Here is a 21,275-nt window from a genome sequence, read left to right on the forward strand (position 1 = left end):
TGCCTAACCTAACAGCTTTTGTTATTTTACAGACATGTGCAGCCACTTCTGATAGCACATGCTCAAGCAGAGCAGTTCCAAGACTTACAGGTAGGAACAGAATATCAGTGTGGATACTGATACGGTTCTGTGGAGCCCCATCAAGAATCAGCAGCCACCAAAATCAGTGGAATTTCATACAGACTTATCGGCCTGGAATACAATTCACAATGAGCACCAGTGTATACCAGTCTGGTCAAAATTCAATATTAACAGTTACCCTCACTTGCTGCTCCTGTTCCTCGTTTACTCAAACAAATTTCACTCCATTCCAAGCACTGGATAAATGATTTATCAAACTGTAAGTAACAGAGCACTTAGTTCTAATAGTCAAATGTTTACTTTCAAGTGACGAATAAGAAAAAAATGATAGTGCTCAATAGGTCGTTAGAATCCAAAATTTTCACAGCCTTTGTAGAAATTCCAGTACTTTTCCATTGCAGAACATGGTAGAAACTCCTCTTTAGATACCATTAGTACCTGATTGAACTGAGGAAAATGTGTCAGACTTTCCACTGAGTTGAACTGCACAGAAGAGCCTGTTGAAAATGAATGCAAATTATTACAGCGCATGTGTAAGAGTGACTGAAAGCAATCAATGGCACTATTATGTATCACAAAATCACAGTATTGTCAAAGATGGAAAAGAGCTCCAAGATCACTGCATCCAACCATCAACATAACCACCCAGTAAAATAAGTAGAATATATTTCTCAATACCTGTATCACCATGCCCATTAGAGCATGTCCTGAAGTGCGTCATCTACACAGTTTTTAAACACCCCCAGAGATGGTGACTTCACAGCCTCCCTGGGTAGTCTGTTCCAAAGCCTACCTACTCTCTCAGTAATGAAGTTCTTCCTAATATCTAGAATAAACCTTGCCTGGAGTAACTTCAGGCCATTTCCTCCGGTCCTATCATTATTCACTTGAGAGAAGAGGTGTTAACAGCTTGTTAGAACTACACAAGCATGAGGGATCCCTAGATGTGTCCTAGGAATCTTGTAGTGTAAGACCCCTGGCCATCTTATTGATGTCTCACTTGTACCCAAACTTCAGTGAGACAAGGGTCTCACCACACTGAGTGGTGCTCCACGTAAGAAGTCATCCAATCCTGTTATGATTTTACATTAACAAGAAAGTGCAGTTGTTCTTCAGCACTTCAAGGGCTAAGTTTCATGAACTTCCCCCAAATTAAGAAACCTCTCTCACAGGGAATGCCCTTCCCACAGTCCCAAAAGGACCATATAAAAAGAAAGGTGTACACCTGTATACAGGAGGGACTTGTAGGACTGAACATCGGCTGTTCACAATATTTAAATATCTGCTAGATTGCAGCAACTGTTGCAATGCCTAAACTTAAGGCACCTGAGTCACTGCCGGACTAGTTGAACTTCCAGATTTTGCTGTTAAGAACAGTAAAAAAGTAACACAGAAAAGATCCAGAAGTATGAAATTTTACAGGACATTTTCTCCATAAAAGCATGAGTTCCAAAAGGTATTTGAACTGTAGTTTTCAGAGCTACTTGCTTTTGTTCATCTTTAATCCACACCTTCTCCCTTCAGTACCAATGCACAAAACATCAGCTGCTGAGCTTTCATGACCAACCTAACACAGAAACTGCCAGAGAAGGCAGAACTGTCACATGTACCAGATGTTAGCAGGAGAGGGAAGGCTGTCATGAAAGCAGGGATGGCCTCTGTTTGAAAAAAAAAAAAACCAACAAAACAACAAACAAAAAAAGCAGACAAAAAAGAGCAACTAAACAAACTACCAAAAAAAAAAACCAAAAAACCCACAACCCCATAAACAGGCTAAGAAACAAAACAACCAACCAGAATCCCACTGTTCAGATACCATTCACATGTCTCAAGAAGCAAAACAGCATAGGTATTTCAAGATGATTAATCCTTGTTAAAAGATTAATCCTTGTTAAAGTCAAGATTAATCCTTGTTAAAATGCAATGAAAACATGTTTGAAGTGACACCAACTGGTCATTTTGCTTACACTTATTTCTGGGCTACCATGTATCATTCCAAGTTTGTTTTTGTCTGTTAGGACAGTTTTCCAGCTGTACCACCTAATTGATTACAAAATACAAAATATATTCACTGAACTGACAACACTGCCAGGTCTAAATGCTAAAACAATCAGTGCATCTTGAAGATGTTAGTCTTGTTAACTCCATGTCTCAGTGAGGATTTCTCTGCCATTTCCAGGAGCTCAACACTGAAAGCATCAAAGTGGCAAATTGACATTAGAAGCAAAAGATGTATGTTCAGAAGTTCAAATATGGAGTCTTGTGTGTGAAAATGTATGTTGTTCCACACCTGTGTCATCCACAGCAAAACTTCTGACTCCAGTGAGACCAGGACTGCATTTGGCATCTTACACTCTCAGTGTAACAACACAACAACCCCATGCAGCGCTACAGGCTGGGCACAGAGTGGCTGAGAGCAGCCAGACAGAAAGGGACCTGGGAGTCTGGATTGACAGGAAGCTGAACATGAGCCAGCAGTGTGCCCAAGTGGCCAAGAAGGCCAATGGCATCCTGGCCTGTATCCGGAACAGCGTTGCCAGCAAGTCCAAGGAAGTGATTCTGCCCCTGTACTCAGCGCTGGTGAGGCCACACCTCGAGTACTGAGTCAGTTCTGGGCCCCTCAGTTCAGGAAGGATATCGAAGTCCTGGAGCAGGTCCAAAGGAGGGCAACCAGGCTGGTGAAGGGACTCAAGCACAGATCCTATGAGGAGAGGCTGAGAGAGCTGGGGCTGTTCAGCCTAAAGAAGAGGTGGCTCAGGGGAGACTTCATCGCTCTCTACAACTACCTGAAGGGAGGTGGTAACCGGGTGGACGTTGGTCTCTTTTCCCAGACGACTTTCAACAAGACAAGAGGGCATGGTCTTAAGTTGTGCCAGGGGAAAATTAGGTTAGATATTAGAAAGAATTTCTTTACGGAAAGAGTGATCAGGCATTGGAATGGGCTGCCCAGGGAAGTAGTGGATTCTCCGTCCCTGGAGCTATTTAAAAAGAGACTGGATGTGGCATGCAGTGCCATGGTCTAGCAACTGCAACAGTGGTTCAAGGGTTGGACTCGATGATCTCTGTGGTCCCTTCCAACCCAGCCAATTCTATGATTCTATGTATTTTCAGTGTACTTAACAGAGTACACGACAGAACAAAAAGCACAATCTGATGTCCAGGGCATACTTAAGTATTTTGGCCTCAGGAAAGATGGGAAGGCTGAATGGAGATCCCACCCGAGCAGTTGCATCACAATGCTCCTCACAAAGTCTTTATCACATATGAAGCAGCCATCAGTCATATCAGAAGTCAGCTTGCACACTTACCTAGATGTGATGTTTCAAAGGACATAAACATGGATGCCATAAAATTATCTTAAGGACACCTTCACGTAAAAATGACCTTAAGAGTAAGCCTGAGAATTTTTTTTCTACAATAAACTGGCAGAAACTGAGCTGAAACACTGTCCTTAATGAGAAGTATATAGGGACACAACAGGCATGACTGTAACCTTTTTTAATTTGCTAAAAAAAACTTTTTCATTCTAAAATGCCCACATTTTGTATGTAAGCACAGGAAAACTTCTTGTCAAGGTTTTAAGTTCATTTAACATCCTGTTTTGAGTGATCACAATTGGAGATAAGACATTCCTTCCTGTCTTTCAAATTACTCCCTTCAGCACTCTCACTGATTCTAACTTATTTACTAAAAATTCTCAACTCAAGTTTTAAAGTTTAATAAAGACGTGACCCCAGTTCTGAAAGTACTTTTGTTCCAAGAATTAATTTATCAAATGACCCTGAATTATGCATGCTGAGTTTTTTGCATTGCCAGTTAAGACCCTTTGGAAAAAAAAAAAAAAAAAACAACACCACACCCCAAAAAACCCAAAACCCAAAAGCAAACAAAAAACCAAACAATCAAAAACCAAACAAAACAACAACAAAAAACCCCCCACAAAGGTTATTTATGTCTTATGAAATAAAAAAATAATTTATGTTTGGAAACTACCTAATGAACTACAATGACCACATACTTCATAGCTCAGCTAGAATCGTGCAGAAGGACTTAGAGCACCTTCTGATAGTTCCATAGCCTACAATTCTTTCATTCATATATCAGACACAGCTCACCATGGGTGATCTGTAGGCTCAAGTCATCATTTGCCTATGACTGGAATATGCATAGCAATGTGATACTTTAATAACACTTTCACAATTCATTATTCTATTGCTTCTAAATAAAATGTTAGATTTGAGAAAATATATTTTCTTCCTCAGTAAAAAACCAGTATTTCTCAGAAGTTCATTCTTTTTTTCATTTTTTTTTCTTCCACTGAGACTGGAAAAAGCAATGTCACAATGAAGAAAAAAAAAGACTGGGAATCTAGAATAATTCTTCTTTGAAATATTTCATAACACTGGCCTTTCTTGTTAATACTCTGCATCTGCACAGAAAAGGACTTGCGGGTTTGATTAAAATCAAGAATTCACGCTTCTTATTCTAAAGCATCAGTTTTGTAGTTTATGCTGAAATCTCTTTAAGTATTTTATGTTTCATGTGGCAGAAAGTAATTTTTCTCACAACACAAACCGGAAGATGTTTTACTTTGAATCTGAAAAGTGTACATTATTAATAATACGAACAGCTTGCTTGCAAGCATTGCCTAGGTAAGTGACAGAAATATAATATATTATTCCCCATTAGAACTTTTGCCTTACATCATAATCTTACAAAGTGTTTTTTCTGTTCTCCTACATACCTTAGGTATTTGCCTGTTAATAACAAATGCTCTATACTATATAATAAATTCTAAATTATTATTCACCAGGGCCCTTGGATTGGTGTATTAAGATACTGGTAAGTTTTTTTATTCATCAAAATGGGGAACCCAAATCCTCCAATCTAATGCAGAAATACATCTGTGTTACAACAACCTGTCAGGAAAAAAAGAGAACAATTTAAATCTCAGTGCCTCTCACCTTCTTTAGTATAGTGGTAATGTAATTCTCTTTCCTTCAAAGGGTGAGACGTGACTGACATAAATGCCAATCAAGAAATGCATTCAGCCTCCCACAAAACAATCTATAGTGAAGACTGAATTTATAAAGAAATAAAATAAGTTCTTATAAAATAAAACATAATGGCTGATTCCATTTTTCTTACACAAATACTTTTATACAGCCATCCAAATGCCCTTTCAGTTTCTGGATTAAGTCAATCACTGTATTTAAATACCAAATTACTGAGTCTGAGTTCAACAATAACAAATGTATACATGAGTATACTTTCTTAAAATGCACCATGATTGCATTGAAGCAATTCATAGGGGGCCATTTCTTGGTATGATTAGCAGTATGCACGCACAATATTTTTATTTCTTTTTAAACTTATTATCTGGAGTACTTGATCATGTAATGATTCACTTATATACTCACCTGGAAGGAAAATACATGGTTCTATAAAATTATTTCTAACCATTTCAGAAACTCAGCATTTAATGTGCCAAGATAGTGTATATAAAGCAGTTCCAGGGCCAATATTGGGTAATTAAAACCAGATTACTTTAAAATTCTTACAGTTTATAATATAGTTTCTACACTGGAGATGCAAATTGGAAGAAACAGAAGATAAAATACAAATCAAGTTTCAGCTCAGGTCAGAACAGTTCTTTGACAAAAAAACCCACAAAAAACAATACTAGTTTGTGTTTTTCATCCACTGCCTAAATCTGCAGGAGCTGTGACTCATGCAGTGGGTTTTACATACAGCCTCTGAACAACTTCTAGTGCATTCTCCTAGGCTAACCTCATGTGGTGCTTTAAAGTTTGAATTGTTTTGTTTAGAAGCTTTGTCCCAACTTCATTAAAAGTCACTCCTGAAAAAAAAACAAGGTGGAAGTGTGCTATAATTTGATCATAAACCAAGGTAAGATCATCAGGCAGTTTCCTAAATGCTTTCATTTGACATTACCTAAGAGTGGTGTCAAGAATGTCTGACTTCTCTGTTTCAAGCAATGCAGCATCTGAAGCCACAGGGTCTTGAAGCTGTTTATCATATTCCCTTTCATTTACTGCTTTCATAAGATAGACATGATAGATGTGTTCTGGGAAGATTACCTGCAACAGTTGTTTGTCCTATAGCTCTCACAGTCTCCATGTGACTGAGATCCAAAATGTTACAGTGCAGATGATAAATTAAGAAGATAGGCCAGTTATCAGAAGATTTATTTTACAACTTGCTTCACAAAGTAAAAAGGCCAGAAAGCCAGTGTTTAAAGCTCTTGACTAGCAGTCAATTTACTTTTAGTCAATTTATTTTTAGCCAGGCTTCTCAAGGGAACAAAGTTTATACAGGAAATAAAAAAAAGAGACAATGCTCACAAGTTTTAACAAGAAAGATCCAACTATATGGGGAAAAAAATCCCCACAAGCATGGCTAAGCATAAGAATATACTGAACAGAGACCGAAGAATGTCCATCCTTGAAGATATTCAGAATTTAACTGGACAAGGCACTGAGCAACCTCATCTAACTTGGAAGTTAGCCCTACTTTGAATTGTTCAGACTGAAGATCTCCAGGCCCCATCTAATCTATGTTAGTCTGTGCTTGTGTGCAATCACACTGTCACCTATTTCAGAAAAACCTGACTGACCGATAAGAAATACAGATATTAAATTCTTAGAATTGGCTTCTACCAGCATAGAGTCCTTGTTTTTTTGGTTTTTTTAAAACACTTCTAAGTACTTCTCCTTCTCCATGTTATTACTGCTACTATTGATGGTGATAAGGAGCCACTACTCCAGACAGACTCAATCAAAAAAATTCAGATACACAGAATGAATCTTCTTTAAGTCATGACATTTTGTTGAAAAATAAACAACAATTAAACTTGCAGTTCTTGGTTTACATCTTGACTTTTCGATCACATCCTTTCCAGCTTTCCTCCAACACATGAAGATAACAAAATTAGAGTTTTGTAGTGAAAGTAGTTTCTGACATAATTGTCAGAGTGTAAGCAGAATCTGGGGCTCTGAACTGCAGTACAATGCAGCACAAAATATCTTTCAAGCTTTCAAAAATGGGTAGCATTTCTTTAATTACATGGAGCTTTAAACATATAGCAGGAAAAAGGTACTACAATGGGCTAGATTAGTTGCCTGGACTAAAACCAAAGTAGTATCTTCAGCCAGTTCAAAGATGCATGAAATCTACCTTCTGAATAGTTTAGCATTTAAAATTTAATCAAAGATTCTTGCAAAAAAACTCGTATGAAATATTTACTAGGAGACCAATTTTACACCTACCTAGAATGCATTGAAATAATAGCTTGGTTTCATTCTACTGGAGCAATTAATTTGGATCTAAATACTCTCCTGCCAGGTCAGCATCACACCTCCATACCAGTGTACAAGACCAGAAAATAAGCTTGACTAGAAAGAAAACTGAAATTCATTACTCTTCTATCACTTTCCAGGACCAGCTAAGCCCAGAAAGTAAACTTGTTAAAAACCAATTTATACAGCTGACCATTACAATTAGAATATATTTAGCATGAAGTAAAGCAGCTACAGCATTGTGTGTCTGACTGGTTCTCTGGAAAGAAACAAAATAGAGGGAATCCACAAACCCATCTACAGGCCTTGGGGCTTCTTGTGACATTTCCAATGCTTCATTTAAGGGATTTAGTGAAATACTCATCCTATGACAGTGGTTCTTAAAGGAATTTCTTCTTACATTAGAGTTTGCTTTTTATAGATTGGTCAAACTATGAAACCTGAAAAGTTTCTCCTCAGACTGGATACAAAACTGTGGGTTCTATAAGCTAGACATGTGCAAACTGGGCTGTTGATTATATTTTTTTAGAAGTTATACTGGAAGTTAAGCAGTGTCTTCAATTAGCAGGATAATTATAGTAGATATAAACAAAACTGTACACATAGAACAACATTTCTGTGAATTTCTAACTCAGTAATTGTTATTGTAATATGAATCCTTATATTGCATAATTCCCCATGTCTGACAGTGGTTACTTTTGGCTACAAGTCACAGAATCATGGAATCACTGGTTGGAAAAGACCTCTAAGATCATCAGCTCAGCACCACCATGTCAATTAAACTGTGTCCTGCAGTGCCACTTCCCACATTTTTGTACACCTCTGGGGATGGTAACCCCACCACTTCCCTGGGCAGGCTGTTCCAATGCCTGACCACTCTTTCAGTGAAGAAATTTTTCCTCATATCCAATCTGAACCTCCCCTGACGTTACTTCAGGACAAATGACTTAGACACTTGCTATAACCATTTCCAAACAGGATTAAGTATTCAGACAATAGGCTGGCAGGGACCACACCTGCTAGAAGACTATCAATCATCTTGCTAAGCAAAACTGTAAATAGTAACTTATTTGAGAAAGCTTGAACATGGCTGTTTATCTGTTCAGCAGAGAAGCACGAATCTTATGAGTCATAACCTGTGTTACTTTTCAATTCATACTGAAGGGCAGTTCAACCTCATTTTTAATACCTAAAGGTGAATACAACCTAATAGGCAATCTATAATTTTTGTAATTTTAAAGACCTGCTCGCTACAAATAGTCTGCCCTCATATTTAAGATATTAAATCTATTTGCTTCTGTTAATTAAAAAAAAAAAAAAAAAAAAAAAAAGAAGAAGAGAAGTGGGCAATTAAGCATTTTCTGCAGAGGATTCTCACCTCCATGGTTTGACTAATCCTTTTGCACTATAGCTGCAGGGGCTTACAGATGGGCTTGCAGAAGCACTAAGAATTGCTTGACAACCAGGATACACTTTCAGTTTAAAACATCTGACACTGATGAGGCACTTCACCTCTGACTTGCTTCTTACTGTCTCCCACAGCAGAGCTGACTCAGCACTGCCATCCCCTGAAGTCTAAAGTGCTACCTGACCTAGGGCACAGTTGGAGGTTTGAGCTGACCACTCTGCCTTTGCACTGTGGTGGATCAGGGTCAAGATGATAGAGGCAAAAAGACTAGGTCAAAGTGCAGTAAACTCTGTTCAAAATATATTCATGTTATGGACAGGCTTTAATCTGCAGCCAACATACAAACATAATACTGTAAAGACAACGTTGCAAAGATCAGTGCATCTTCAGGAACATTTCCACCTTTTTCTTTACAAGAGACTATTAAGCAATGCTCTTATATCAAGTTTCTCCATCTAAATCCAGAAGATATTTGTCTATACTGCTATTTTGTGGAGATCTTTTACTGAATACTTCTCATGGCATGGAGTTATTTTTTGTTAACTACATCAAAATTAAAAATTGTTTCCAGTTTTGACATATGGAAGTTGAACATATTGAGCCCTGATAAATTTCATTGCTGTTTTATCATTCCATTGTTTCATCAGTCCCATCACCAGAGTCACCATTTTTACACAGCACTCTTCCCCTCCCCTACACAAATCAATTCCATGCCATCTACTTTCCTTTTGATTTTGTATCTGTTGTATAGCCCTTGCACCCACCTTTAGGGTTTTTATGCAGTTAAAAAAAACTTACTCTTAAATTCCTTGGTAACAGCTGCTTCTCTTTCAGCATGTGCCAATTTTTTTGCAACTTCTGTTTGTGTCAAAGATGGTGTTTTTGGCTGCACATTGCTCAGGTTAAAGCTGCAAAGAGGCTGAGCAATGGAGACAGTACCAGGACTTTGATAGCGCTGATTCTGGTTACTGGGGTCCCTTATCACACGGTTCTTTTCTGAGAGCATAAAAAGATAAAGACAATTTCATTATAAGAACAAAAATTATCAAATAATGCTGCTGGCTTAATGCACAGTTACACATTTAATTTTTCTTAAAGGTAAATGCTGAAATTTTCAATTAGTCCTACACCACCTAACACATGTAAGAACAGAATTTCCTCTGATGTAGTTGCTGTAAGATAATTTAAAAATTCCCTTTTGTCAAAAATACACTAAATGCTATGCAAGTTTAACTTGAGAAGTAGTATATGAAGTATGTGTGTGTCACTGCTTGTCTCAAAGAAGAGAGAAACACACAGTATCACATATGATCACAGCAAAACTACTCTCATTTGCTTTCATGCAACTTTATTGAGCTCAGCTGCTCATTTTATACCTGAAGTAACACTAACATAAACCTTCTGAAACAGTACCTATGTTTCAGACATCAAGAAATTGTCTGGATTCTTTTGAAAACACTCTATTCCACACAAGTCTGGGGTCAACCAAAAATGTGCAAGAGCTTTTCTAATTTTTATAGGGGTCAAATGGCTACTAAAGGCAGTAAGTGATTACCAGAGTACAAGAATTGCACTAATCACACCGTTTTCCAAAGAGCATCCTCCTGAAATAGCAATCTGCAAAATGAATGTACATATCATGCTTACTGTAACAGATATGGTTCTATTTAAAGCCACTTTGCTGCGATTTCAGTGTGAAATATCTAACATCAACATCTGCTCTGCAACTGACATCTGCTCTTCAGCTGACATCTGCTTCTGAATCCTTGTTATTCTTGGTCATTTTTAGCAAACATTATGTCATCAGTACATGTAGCAGAAAGCACAGAGGAATAAATTCCAAGCCATATAATCACTGTTTCTTCTGCTTTCCTACACTCAGATAGTCTAAATGTACTGTTTATTTTCTTAATGTTTAGTTTTCACTCAGACTTGAATACCATAATTCCTGCTTTTTTTAGCGTGATACTGGAAGATACTAAAGACTCAGACTCAAAGAAGGTACATAAAGTTAAATTCAGTTAGGATTTAGGTGACTAATTACAAAATTGCTGTATTTAAAGTTTTTGTTAAATATCTGTTTTGGTCTGTGACTGCTTTACTTCATATGCTTTTAAAGTCTTTGTATTAACACTCCTCAGGTACCTAAAAATGTTATACAAGCCTCAAAGCACACTAATCTCATCAAAGCTGAAAAGGTGGGCTCAGTGTCCTGGGTTGCATCAAAAGAAGCATAGCCAGCTGGTAGAGAGAGGTGACTCTTCTCCTCTACTCTGCTCTTGTCAGACCTCACCTAGAGTACTGTGTCCAGTTCTGGAGTCCTCAGCATAAGAAAGATACAGAGAGCTCCTTGAGTATTTCCAGAGGAGAGCCACTGAAACAATCAGAGGGTTGGACCACCTCTCCTATAAAGAAAGGCTGAGGAAGCTGGGGTTGTTCAGCCTGGAGAAAAGGAAGTGACCTTAGAGTGTCTTTCCTATACCTGAAAAGGCTCTACAGGAAAGCTGGAGTAGGAATTTTTGCACAGGTGTGTAGTGAGAGAACAATGGGAAATGGTTTACAATATGAAGAGAGGAGATTTAGGTTAGACACTGGAAGGAAATTCCTTACTAGGGGAGTGGTAAGGCACTGGAACAGGTGGCCTAGGGATTTTGTGGATGTCCCCACCCTGGAAATGTTCAAGGCCATGTTGGATGGGGCCTTGAGCCTCCTGGTATAGTGGGAGGTGTCCCTGCCCATGCAGGGGTGGTTGGAATTAGATGATCTTTAAGGTCCCTTTAAACCTCAGCAACTCTAGAAATCATTCCATGATTTCTTATGCTGGCAGTCACAGAACAGCAACTCTTATCTTGCCTAGGGACCTTGATTTGGCAGAAGTTCTTAGGACATGTTGGGCTCTATATAAAGTTTAGTGGTAGCTGCTTCTTCCTCTTAGAAGACTTCCTCTTTAAATGATAGTGCCTTTTATAACTGTTTTCCCACTTCCCCACCCTCTTCACATAGTAGTTCAATGAGCACTGAGTTAAGATACGGGAAGCTGAAGGGAGGGTGGGGGAGGAGTTCTTAAAATAATAGCATTCTCCTCCAAAACCACAACAATTATCAGGCTCCAGTCCTTTTAAGAATGTTCCTGTGATGCACAGGAAAAAAAAATCAATTCATTAATACTGAAAGAAAAAAAGAAGACTGATTCTTTACAAAAGCAGGATAAACTTCTATGAAATACAGAAAGGCTGTAATGAAGTAAGGAAGATAAGGGTGCCTGGGACAGACCCCAGGCAAGCAGCACAGAATGGCTCACATTCACACCAGTAAACCTTCATGTTCTTTTCATTAGGCTGGTCACAGGCAAAGTCCATTTGGGAACAGCCCTTAGATGAAGCTAAACTTCCCAGCTGGCCCTGGGAACCATTTGGGAGCTACCCACTGCCTGTAACTCTTCTCACAGTGCAGGTCAATCATGTTTTGGAACAAGGTAAGACACTGTTTAATTTTCTACTATACAGTATCTGGCCACATAGTATTTGACACGGAACTGAAACTGAGAATATTGTGGCTTTCCCTCCCTCAGTTCCTCATCTAGGGCTAATGCTTAGCCATTATTGTGACCTGAAATTATATGTGATAAAAAATCCTGCTTCAAACACACCTTCCCAGATTACCCTGGTCTATTTGTGAAAAATAGGAGGGAAAAAACACATACTGATCTTCAGGCTGACTTCTGTTTGTCAAGAGTATTTTTTTAAAAAATGGATTAATCTGTTTTAGAAGTTACAATGTTTAATATATGAGAGAAATAATTTACACTAACTAGTGAAGTATTAAAAAGCCTATTAAAACATTAGGAGACTATATCTATTTTAAAGTCACTTGAAGCTGGTATGAACCTAAACTACTAAAGTAAGGCAATATAAACTCACCACCTGGATGCTCTTAGCCTGAAGCAAATACCACTAGAACACGGTAGTCTGAATATAAAATTGGTTATTTTACATTATTATATTTTAATTTACGTTTATTAAGTCAAGAGCAGACAAGGCCTAGTAACCCAGTTCATGTGATGTGCAGTGTCTCATCAGATTTACAGAGCCAGTCACAAAAGCCCAAAAGCTTTTTGGATAAAGCACAACTGGCTATCAGGGGGACTTGGTTTTCCCAGAGAACATGTTATTTATCAAAATTAGGCTGAAGTTCTTATGTCTGCTGGGCAGTTCTGAAAAAACTGTTCAGTGTCAACTTGTCATATCAATGCATGGTGTTTCTTATGACTTTATTTTTAGAGAATGAAATATCCCCTAGCTATTACTGTTGCTTGGGCATACAGGCATTTCCACAAAACACACAATTTAATGTGATTTTAAAATGTACACGATATTTAAACTTATCCTGGTGTATCTGTTTCCAACATAGCAAAAAAGTATATAATTAGCTAATTAAAACACCGCTTTACATAGAATGTATTTTTAATGCAAAATGTTACTTGTTTTTTTTTCTACATAATAACTTATTAACCAGCAATTATTCTGTTCATACAACCTATTTAGGGAAAAAAAGAAACATACTTCTTTAAAGATCATGCGTGTAAGCTCTGGCACTATTTATTTTTGAAGCCCAAGGCCTGTAATAAGCATGGAGCCCAGAAAAAATCAGAAAGCAACAGTTGTATGGCATTCAAGCTCCTTAGAAATCACTTTCTGCTGCTTTCAGTAGTGGTGAATGTTAGATTTTAAGTGGTACATACCCAAAGGCTCTCTTTCTTGTGATTCTTGCAACTCCAGCTCACTAGAAACTGACTCTTCTTCAATAAGCAATTTTGACAACTGTGTCCCAAGATATGTAACCTGTAAAAAAAAATCTGAATGGCTAACTGGTCATTTTAATTAGTATTTTTTCTAATAGGTGTAAAAAATAACTTTTCTTGTAAAACTCATAAATAATTGGCAAAATCTTCTAGCCCCTGCCAGTATTTTTGCAACATCCATCACTGACACCCTGACAATTCAATAAGCTTGTTCTTTTTTATCCTAACTACTTTTCAGCCTTTTCTTTCAGCCTTCTTAATCATCTTTGCAACTACTCCTTCAAAGCACTGACAGTTTAGAGTAGGTGTTCCACACTGTCTCAACACCCGTAACAAGTTCATCACTGTACAGATACCACTATGTAGCTCTTTCTTTGCTGCTTAGTCAGTAAGAATAAAAAGATGGGTTTTTTTAAATTTAGTCTTGCACCCTCCTTTGAACAGGAAGGAGGATCCAGATTACTGAAATTTATTATTGCTATTTATTATGTTCATTTTTCAAACAAGATCAGGCCTACCTTATTCCACACATACTTCCATGTCACAGGAATATCTCTTCCCAGAAGGTCTTTAACCCAAAGAACTGGACTCAGCAGTATTTTTCCCTTACTGGTTCTGATCCTTCCATTTTTTAAGACTGTGGCTTTGTGACTTATTTCCTAAAAAAGAAAAACATAGAAATAATTTTTGACTTGTAAATGAACAAATCTGAATTAGCATGCTTGAAATATGAAAAAATACGAGACAACAATATAACTGAGAAGTTGCAGCTAATTCTGTTTTCCTCTGAAAAAAAGTTAAAGATTTTAATGCCACTATCATAAACAGTGATATGTAAAATAAGAGGATTTATTCCACCTGGACTTTTTGGACACACAGACCCCACTGACAGAAGACAAATCTCTCTATGTGCTTTATCAGCACTGCGTTTTCATCTCAGTAACTCTCAGACATAACACAGTTGCGAATAAATTATTTTGCAGCAGTGAACTCAGGAACTCCCAGGAGGCAAAATTGTTTTAACAACCAATGGCTACCCAAATGCAATCTGATTTATGTGTGTGGAACAAATGCATGTCCCAGTGAAATTCCAGCAATGATTCCTAGATAATACACATCTGCATAAAAACTTCACTTACTTCAAGGGACACCACTTACATGTTTTAGGAAGAACTTAACAGCCTTACCTTTTGCAAAATTGAGTATAAAGTAATTTATTGTTACTGCATCTTCAATAATGCTAATACAGCCCAGTTCTGCATACACATATGCACCTCCAGAAACACAGCTTATAGGTTTTTTTATAGCATGTGTGCTATAAATCAGAATAAAAGAATGACCCACCAGCAGGTGTTTAACCCAAACATTTTGATGAACACTCAAGCCATTTTGTAGTTTCACAGTTTAGGTCCACAGCTTTCAAAAACTGCGTTCTACTTGACCAAAGTTAACTTAAAATAAGGACTACGTACTAACTCTATGTTGTTAACAAGTACATCTGTAAAATGATAAAGAAAAGAACTTTACTGATCATCTCTGCAATATGACAGACACAGCACTATCTTTTAAGACATAAATGTAATTTTCATTCCAGTAAAACCGATGACTTCCCTACACTCCAAATATCAAGATTTCAGTTCAGGGTTGTAGTTCCTTAAGATGGACATACATCAAGCTGGTATTACAGGTAACAACCTTGAGAAAGTACTGTAAAAATACTGAATTCTTCATCCTTCCATTTATTATTTCGAGGTTCACATAAGTGAAGCATGAGTGTATACCTATGATATGGCCCAATATAAAGGCTTTTGACCTCTGCATAAGGCCTTATGTTACGAAACACAAGACCACATGAAGTGGCCACTCTCAGCAGAAGAGCATTCCCAAGCAGATTATACAGGCAGAAAAAGGAGTGATTTCTACATTAAGTGCACCTGGTGAGCTAGCTGAAAAGAACCTTTCATGTTGTAATCAATAAGTTGTCCTGGAAGTTAACTAGTGTGCAGCTGGGAATTCAGTCAATAATTCCATCATTTGCTCAATACCAAGCCAGTCCCCTGGCAGCTGCCTGGCAAATCTGCTCTGTATCTGGGGGTGCAGAGGGATGCTCTTGTGTTAAAAAGAAGCTTGGGGTTTGTTTGGGTTTTGTCTGTAACATTCTCACCTCACTAATTTATAGGACCAGATGTCATGTAAGCAAGTAGTTTTGCATATATTCATGTCTATCACAGCACTGTAAAATCCTTAATACCCTATTTCTTCATTTAAGGGACTAGACAGTTGCTTCCACAAACCACTTTAAATCATAAAAATCTTATTCTCCCACTCCCACTCTGGTTTTAGCAACAAAAAATATCATCAAACTAATAATGCAAAAGTTAACCACAAATTTTATACATGCAATATGCTGGATGCTAAAATTATGGGCAGACAAAAGACACCATCCATAGCATCATTTTCTTTTAAAACTCATTAAAGATTATTTTTAAACAATAAATAAAAATCTTCTGCTGAATATGAAGGCTAAATGAAAACTGCTCTTCCCCACTTTGGTGTGATGTAGGTTTTTTTTCATTATATGCTAACATTAACATTACCATAGCTCAAAAAGTTACCTGCAGTTTGAATTCTAACACGTTTTCTCCTGGCTTAATCCTTCCCAGTACAAGCAGATCGACCAGTTGAGGGTTTTTGTTATATTTTCTTCCATACATTACTTGTTTCTGTTTGCATCCCTGATTACTATAGCTCTGTGAAAATTTCTCAATCAGGTTTACTGGATAATCTGTATTTGAGGCAAGATTTGTAATTCTTGAGTTTCCATTTAATGAGTTCTCACTACTCTGAAAGCTTATTTGCTGCATAGTATTAGGGAAGTTCTTTGTAGATGGTGACAAAATTACTTTCTGCTGGTGCTGCTGGAAAGCTTTCTTATGTATATACCCATGTAGGTCCCCATCTTTAAGAACCTGCTGGCAGTCGCTGCCACAGTGACAGACATTGTTATTGACAACAGTGCTTCTGGGTTTTACAGTATTTAATGCATTGGTCACTGAAGTGGAATTTAAAGACTTATTTCCTTGTTCAGCAATTGCTGCACAATCAATGTCTTTTTGCTGTGAGCACTTTATTTTCGTAGGGACAACAGTTGTTTCTGAAGGCGATGTTACCACTGCTACAGCCCCTGTCAGCTTTGAAATGTTGTCGAAGGGATATTCTCCTACCCTGTTTTCAGATGTCAAAGGATGACCAGAAGCCTCTTCACTTCTAATAGCTTCTTTATTTCCTCCTGTCTCACCCAAGCAGATGTGTGGATGTTGGCTGCATTCCTGAGCTGAAAATCTATTTTCTAAAGAGAGGTCTGCTTCTACTGTCTCTCCATTAGGCATGCTGGCACCAAGCCCTTTACTAAATGCAACTGCATCAGGACACATCACATCATCAGCAGTTAAGCTTTGACTTTTATCATTTCCATGGGAAATACCCAAGTCTGAGATTTGATTCTCTGAACACGATGCACTGAACACGTGTTTTGTTTTTCTGTAACTTCGTATTTTCTGGACTAATTTTTCTTGTGTTTGGGCAACAGTCAACAGACATTTTTGCTTTGAAGCAAGGTTAGCTAATTGTTTTCTCAGTGCTCCCCTGTTAAAAGATTCCACTGAAGCCCTGTAAAAAATAGTAATTGGGGGAAAAAAATGTAGTAATAAGGACACAACAGTTACTGAAAATACAAAACAGAAACAGCTTAAAACACATGATTCACTAAGAAAAGGAATATGTTCCAAACAACTGCCAACATCTAAAATGTGAACACTATGTTATATAGTACAAAGTTTCTAGTTCAAACTCCAGACTTATGTCCAACAAACCCCAGAATCCCATCTTGAAGTAGGATGCGAAGAATCAGAACTTCAGTAACACCCTTGTACTCCTATACTACCCTTAATTCGGAGAACTGAAGCTAGGTCTGTATTATCACTGGCTTCTCTTTTACCATTGCAAAGCACAAAAGTTCACTGAATTCAGTGACTCTGCAACTCAAACTTGGACCCTTCTAAAATGAGCTCAGGACAATCAACAGAAGGATGATACCATCAAAATGTGTTTGCACAAACAAAACAAAACACAGCAAAACATTTTGTGAAGCCACAACTGTAATAATACCATGTGAGCATTGAAAGAAAGATGACAAAGCAGTCTGGGATGTTGTACACTAAGCTTGGGAATATCCCTCCCTTCTTCAACCCGGGCTCCTCAGGTGAGCTGGTCCCCCTGTGAAAATCCTTCCCTGGGGAATTCACCTCCTTTCTGCTAGAAGGGAATTCCTTATTTTCCCCACTTCTTTAGGCATAATTCCCCTGATGGGATAAATGACTGCTCAACCATGCTGAGAATACAGGGGAATACCACAGGACTTGGGAAGAGGAATAGCAGCACGGTTTGCTTTTAGATCCACGCACAGCAGAGGTGCAATGCAAGTAACACCACCTCAGTCTTGGAAGAGAAACACTGTTGAGGGGACTAGGAAAAAGGTAAAGCAAGGCTAACTAGTGCAGAACAAGAACAGCCAAACTACAGGCTGACAGTATTGGTATCTGTACTGTGATACTGCTTGCTATCATGTGTTTAGAATCCATTATACAACGAACATATCAGCATACACTCAATCCATGAAACAAGTAAGCCTTGACAAACTATGGACTCCTACATAGGCCAGTGAGGCTCCACACAGTTTTCTAGAAGTATTTTGTCACAGGTGTTTTGTTGCTTTATTGCTGTATGGATGCAGAAGGAGCTGCAACCGAAGAGGCAAAAATGTCATGGCCAAAATGACAAAAGCTGAGAAGCTTACAACCACTAACAAATACACTTTTTTTTTCCTCATTTTTTTCAGGTGAGAGATACATCTTAATATCTTAAAAGAAACAGATAGAAATGGCACAGTATTAGTAGTATGCCTCTCTGGCCTGACTAACTGAAAAATGGAAAATGTGATGATACCTCCTGATCTTCTAGACACATATATATATATAATGTGACAAAAGCTTATATGCTTATCAGGTAAAATTAAAGTGTTCACCATATAAATAACAAAAAGGAGATGTAATGAAATTTGGCATGTAGCTCATTAATGCTGATGGATAACTTGCAGTATCTGCAGGGTATCTGCAATACTCAGAAACATCATCTCATGATGGAATGCCTTTTAGTTCTCAATAACTCTCAAAGGCAGTATGTTAGAGTAGATACTAATTTTGCTGTTCCTTTTTTCTTAAATCATTACAAGGATGTTTTGGAACCTTAACTTCTCTTCGCGTTAAACCCTCCATTTTTTAATTATCTGAGTAATCTATGTATCTTACATTTTATAGCTAGCAAAATGGTCTGACAGAAAAGTTTTAGTTGTTTTGCTCAAGCAGCCTATGTGTTTTGCTGAAAGCTGTACACTGTTGCTTTTGCAGAAGCACTACGTAGACATTCTCATGAAATGGCCTAGAAGCATCCTTTGAACAAGATGCTAGATCATTAGCTGAGCACTAACCACATGACCACCACTCAGGTAGTAGTTCTTAGAAAGAAGTAAAAAGAGGCATTTTGAAAGCTAGCATCAGGAAGATGACAATTCATGTAATTCATGCTGACAGTGATGTAAGCACTCCACACTTCAGGTGTCCTCACAAAAAAGGAATGTCTACAGGTGTGCTTCAAGCCATTGCTCTACAGGGCTCTTGTGGCCTACTGGACCTGCTGAGTCTCAGGGTGCTAAAGAAAAAAGAACAGAGGTAGGGACACTAAAAGTAGTGTCTGAGTTGAAACTCCCTTTCTCCATGATGCTGCAGAAGTGATCTAATTGCTCAATACCTCCACTTCCTGATTTCTGTTCAGGTATTTTTCCACACCATTTTTATGTTCAGTACCCAATTTTAATGCTCACTGTGTGCACAGTAACTGATTAGTATGCATTAGCTAAACTCAGTTATTCCTCCTTGATGTAAACTCTTACTGGAGATAACTGAAAACAACACACTGCTGAAAAAAACATCCTGCTTACATAAAATTTGAATGAAAGCCACATAATTTTATTTTTATGCTGCCATTAGCCAGCCTTCTAACAACCTCTCTCATTGTTTATATTAAGAATAGCTTCCTAAAAATACAATCTTTGTATTCTACATACCTGTATTTTTTAGCAAGCATATCGCTTTCTGTTTTCTGTTCTGCAAGCATTTCATTCAAAGTATCTTGCATCTGAGACAGCCTTTGGGTATAAACATCTGTCCAATATTTTGATACAATTAAAGTGGTGATGGCAATAAACAGCAGAAAATAATTGTAAAACATTTTAAATGGAGCAAATACACAGCCCAAGTATGAAAAAATTGTTAGAACAAGTACCTTATTCTGTCATGCATATTGATAGCTCTTTATAGAGTACTTCAAATTCAGTTCTTCATAGAGAAAGTTAAAAAGCAATTTAACTTAAAAGGAAATAGCCTGAGAAAATTTTGAAGTGCAAGTGCTTTGTCTAGGAAATTACTAACAGAACAGAATAAATAACTGTTCTATGGATGATAAGCACTGAAACATAACATGGCAATTTTATTTAAGGTTAACTGCAGAAATTACACAATCTAAAGGTGGCTAAAACCTTTATGTTTGAAGTATTATAAAACAGTTTAATGCACTTGAGGTTGTTGTAACTTGTTGTAAGTTACACATAATGGTAAAAACATACATGTCACAGATAGTTCTAAATAGTTTCAAATGCATTTTATAAAACAGCATCATATTTATATGTTGTCCCTTTTTGTTATTAATCTTCTAAAATAAGAGCAATTCCAAATTCTTCTTTACGTGCCCTATCTCTTAGCAATATAACCCAAGTGCAAGAGTTGGTCAAAGGTGTTCCTGCTCTGCCACTTGAACAGCCATGGCTCAGACACTGTTAACAGACTCAAACTGATGCTCAGTACCTGCATCAGGATCTCCTTGGGAAGTCAGTGACACTTAGTAGGTTCTTGAGATTAATCTGAACTGAGATTTTATAGCCTAAGACAAATTACACCTCCAGGAACCAGCATTTCTGAAACTGCCAGTTATCCACAATGTCTACCTTAAAGATTTCTCTTTTTGCCCTCATAAATTATTTTAGGATCCTGAAAGTCCAGCCACACTATTATGAAATGCTGCATCTGCTACTTTAAGTACTGACAGAAGTGTTTGGAGGGGTTATGTTCTTGTAACTGAATGATGCTGTCAACAGTGGGCATGGTTATCTAATGATACATTTTTATATTATTAGGTTGACTTGAAACAGAAGCCTCCAAGTGGCATCCTTCCCTTTCTTGCTATCATATTAATACCTAAGTAAACTGAAAGTACTTCAGGAAGTGCACTTACATGGGAGCTATTATTAAAAACTTATTCTCTGAAGCAGTATTTTCCAGAGGAGACATTCAAGTACATTAGGTGCAATATTATTATAAAAACAATTATATAACCAAAGTTATTTACCAATGGAAAAAAAAAAAAAAGGCCCTGAGTTCCAAGAGTTTACCTCTACCTGCATCTTTGGAAGTTCTCAATTCGAGTAGCAACAATTCTTTTTGCTTCTCTTGGATGGCAGCAAGTGTATACTGTTAACAAACACATAACAGGGTAA

General features: G+C 37.5%; 1 protein-coding gene across 1 annotated transcript in view; it reads right to left on the minus strand.

The window, feature by feature from the left end:
* Nucleotides 1–426: 426 nt before the first annotated feature.
* Nucleotides 427–21,275, minus strand: part of ANKRD31 (ankyrin repeat domain 31) — a 62,230-nt gene continuing 41,381 nt past the window's right edge. Inside the window, exons 20-26 of the mRNA XM_030467462.1 lie at nucleotides 21,177–21,249; nucleotides 19,791–19,887; nucleotides 16,225–17,278; nucleotides 14,128–14,268; nucleotides 13,550–13,649; nucleotides 9,607–9,804; nucleotides 427–578 (exon numbers count right to left, since the gene is read on the minus strand). Coding sequence (XP_030323322.1) covers nucleotides 427–578; nucleotides 9,607–9,804; nucleotides 13,550–13,649; nucleotides 14,128–14,268; nucleotides 16,225–17,278; nucleotides 19,791–19,887; nucleotides 21,177–21,249 — 1,815 coding nt within the window. The remainder of the gene's footprint in view (nucleotides 579–9,606; nucleotides 9,805–13,549; nucleotides 13,650–14,127; nucleotides 14,269–16,224; nucleotides 17,279–19,790; nucleotides 19,888–21,176; nucleotides 21,250–21,275) is intronic.

Source organism: Calypte anna, chromosome Z, assembly GCF_003957555.1.
Source record: "Calypte anna isolate BGI_N300 chromosome Z, bCalAnn1_v1.p, whole genome shotgun sequence".
Taxonomy (NCBI): Eukaryota; Metazoa; Chordata; class Aves; order Apodiformes; family Trochilidae; genus Calypte; species Calypte anna.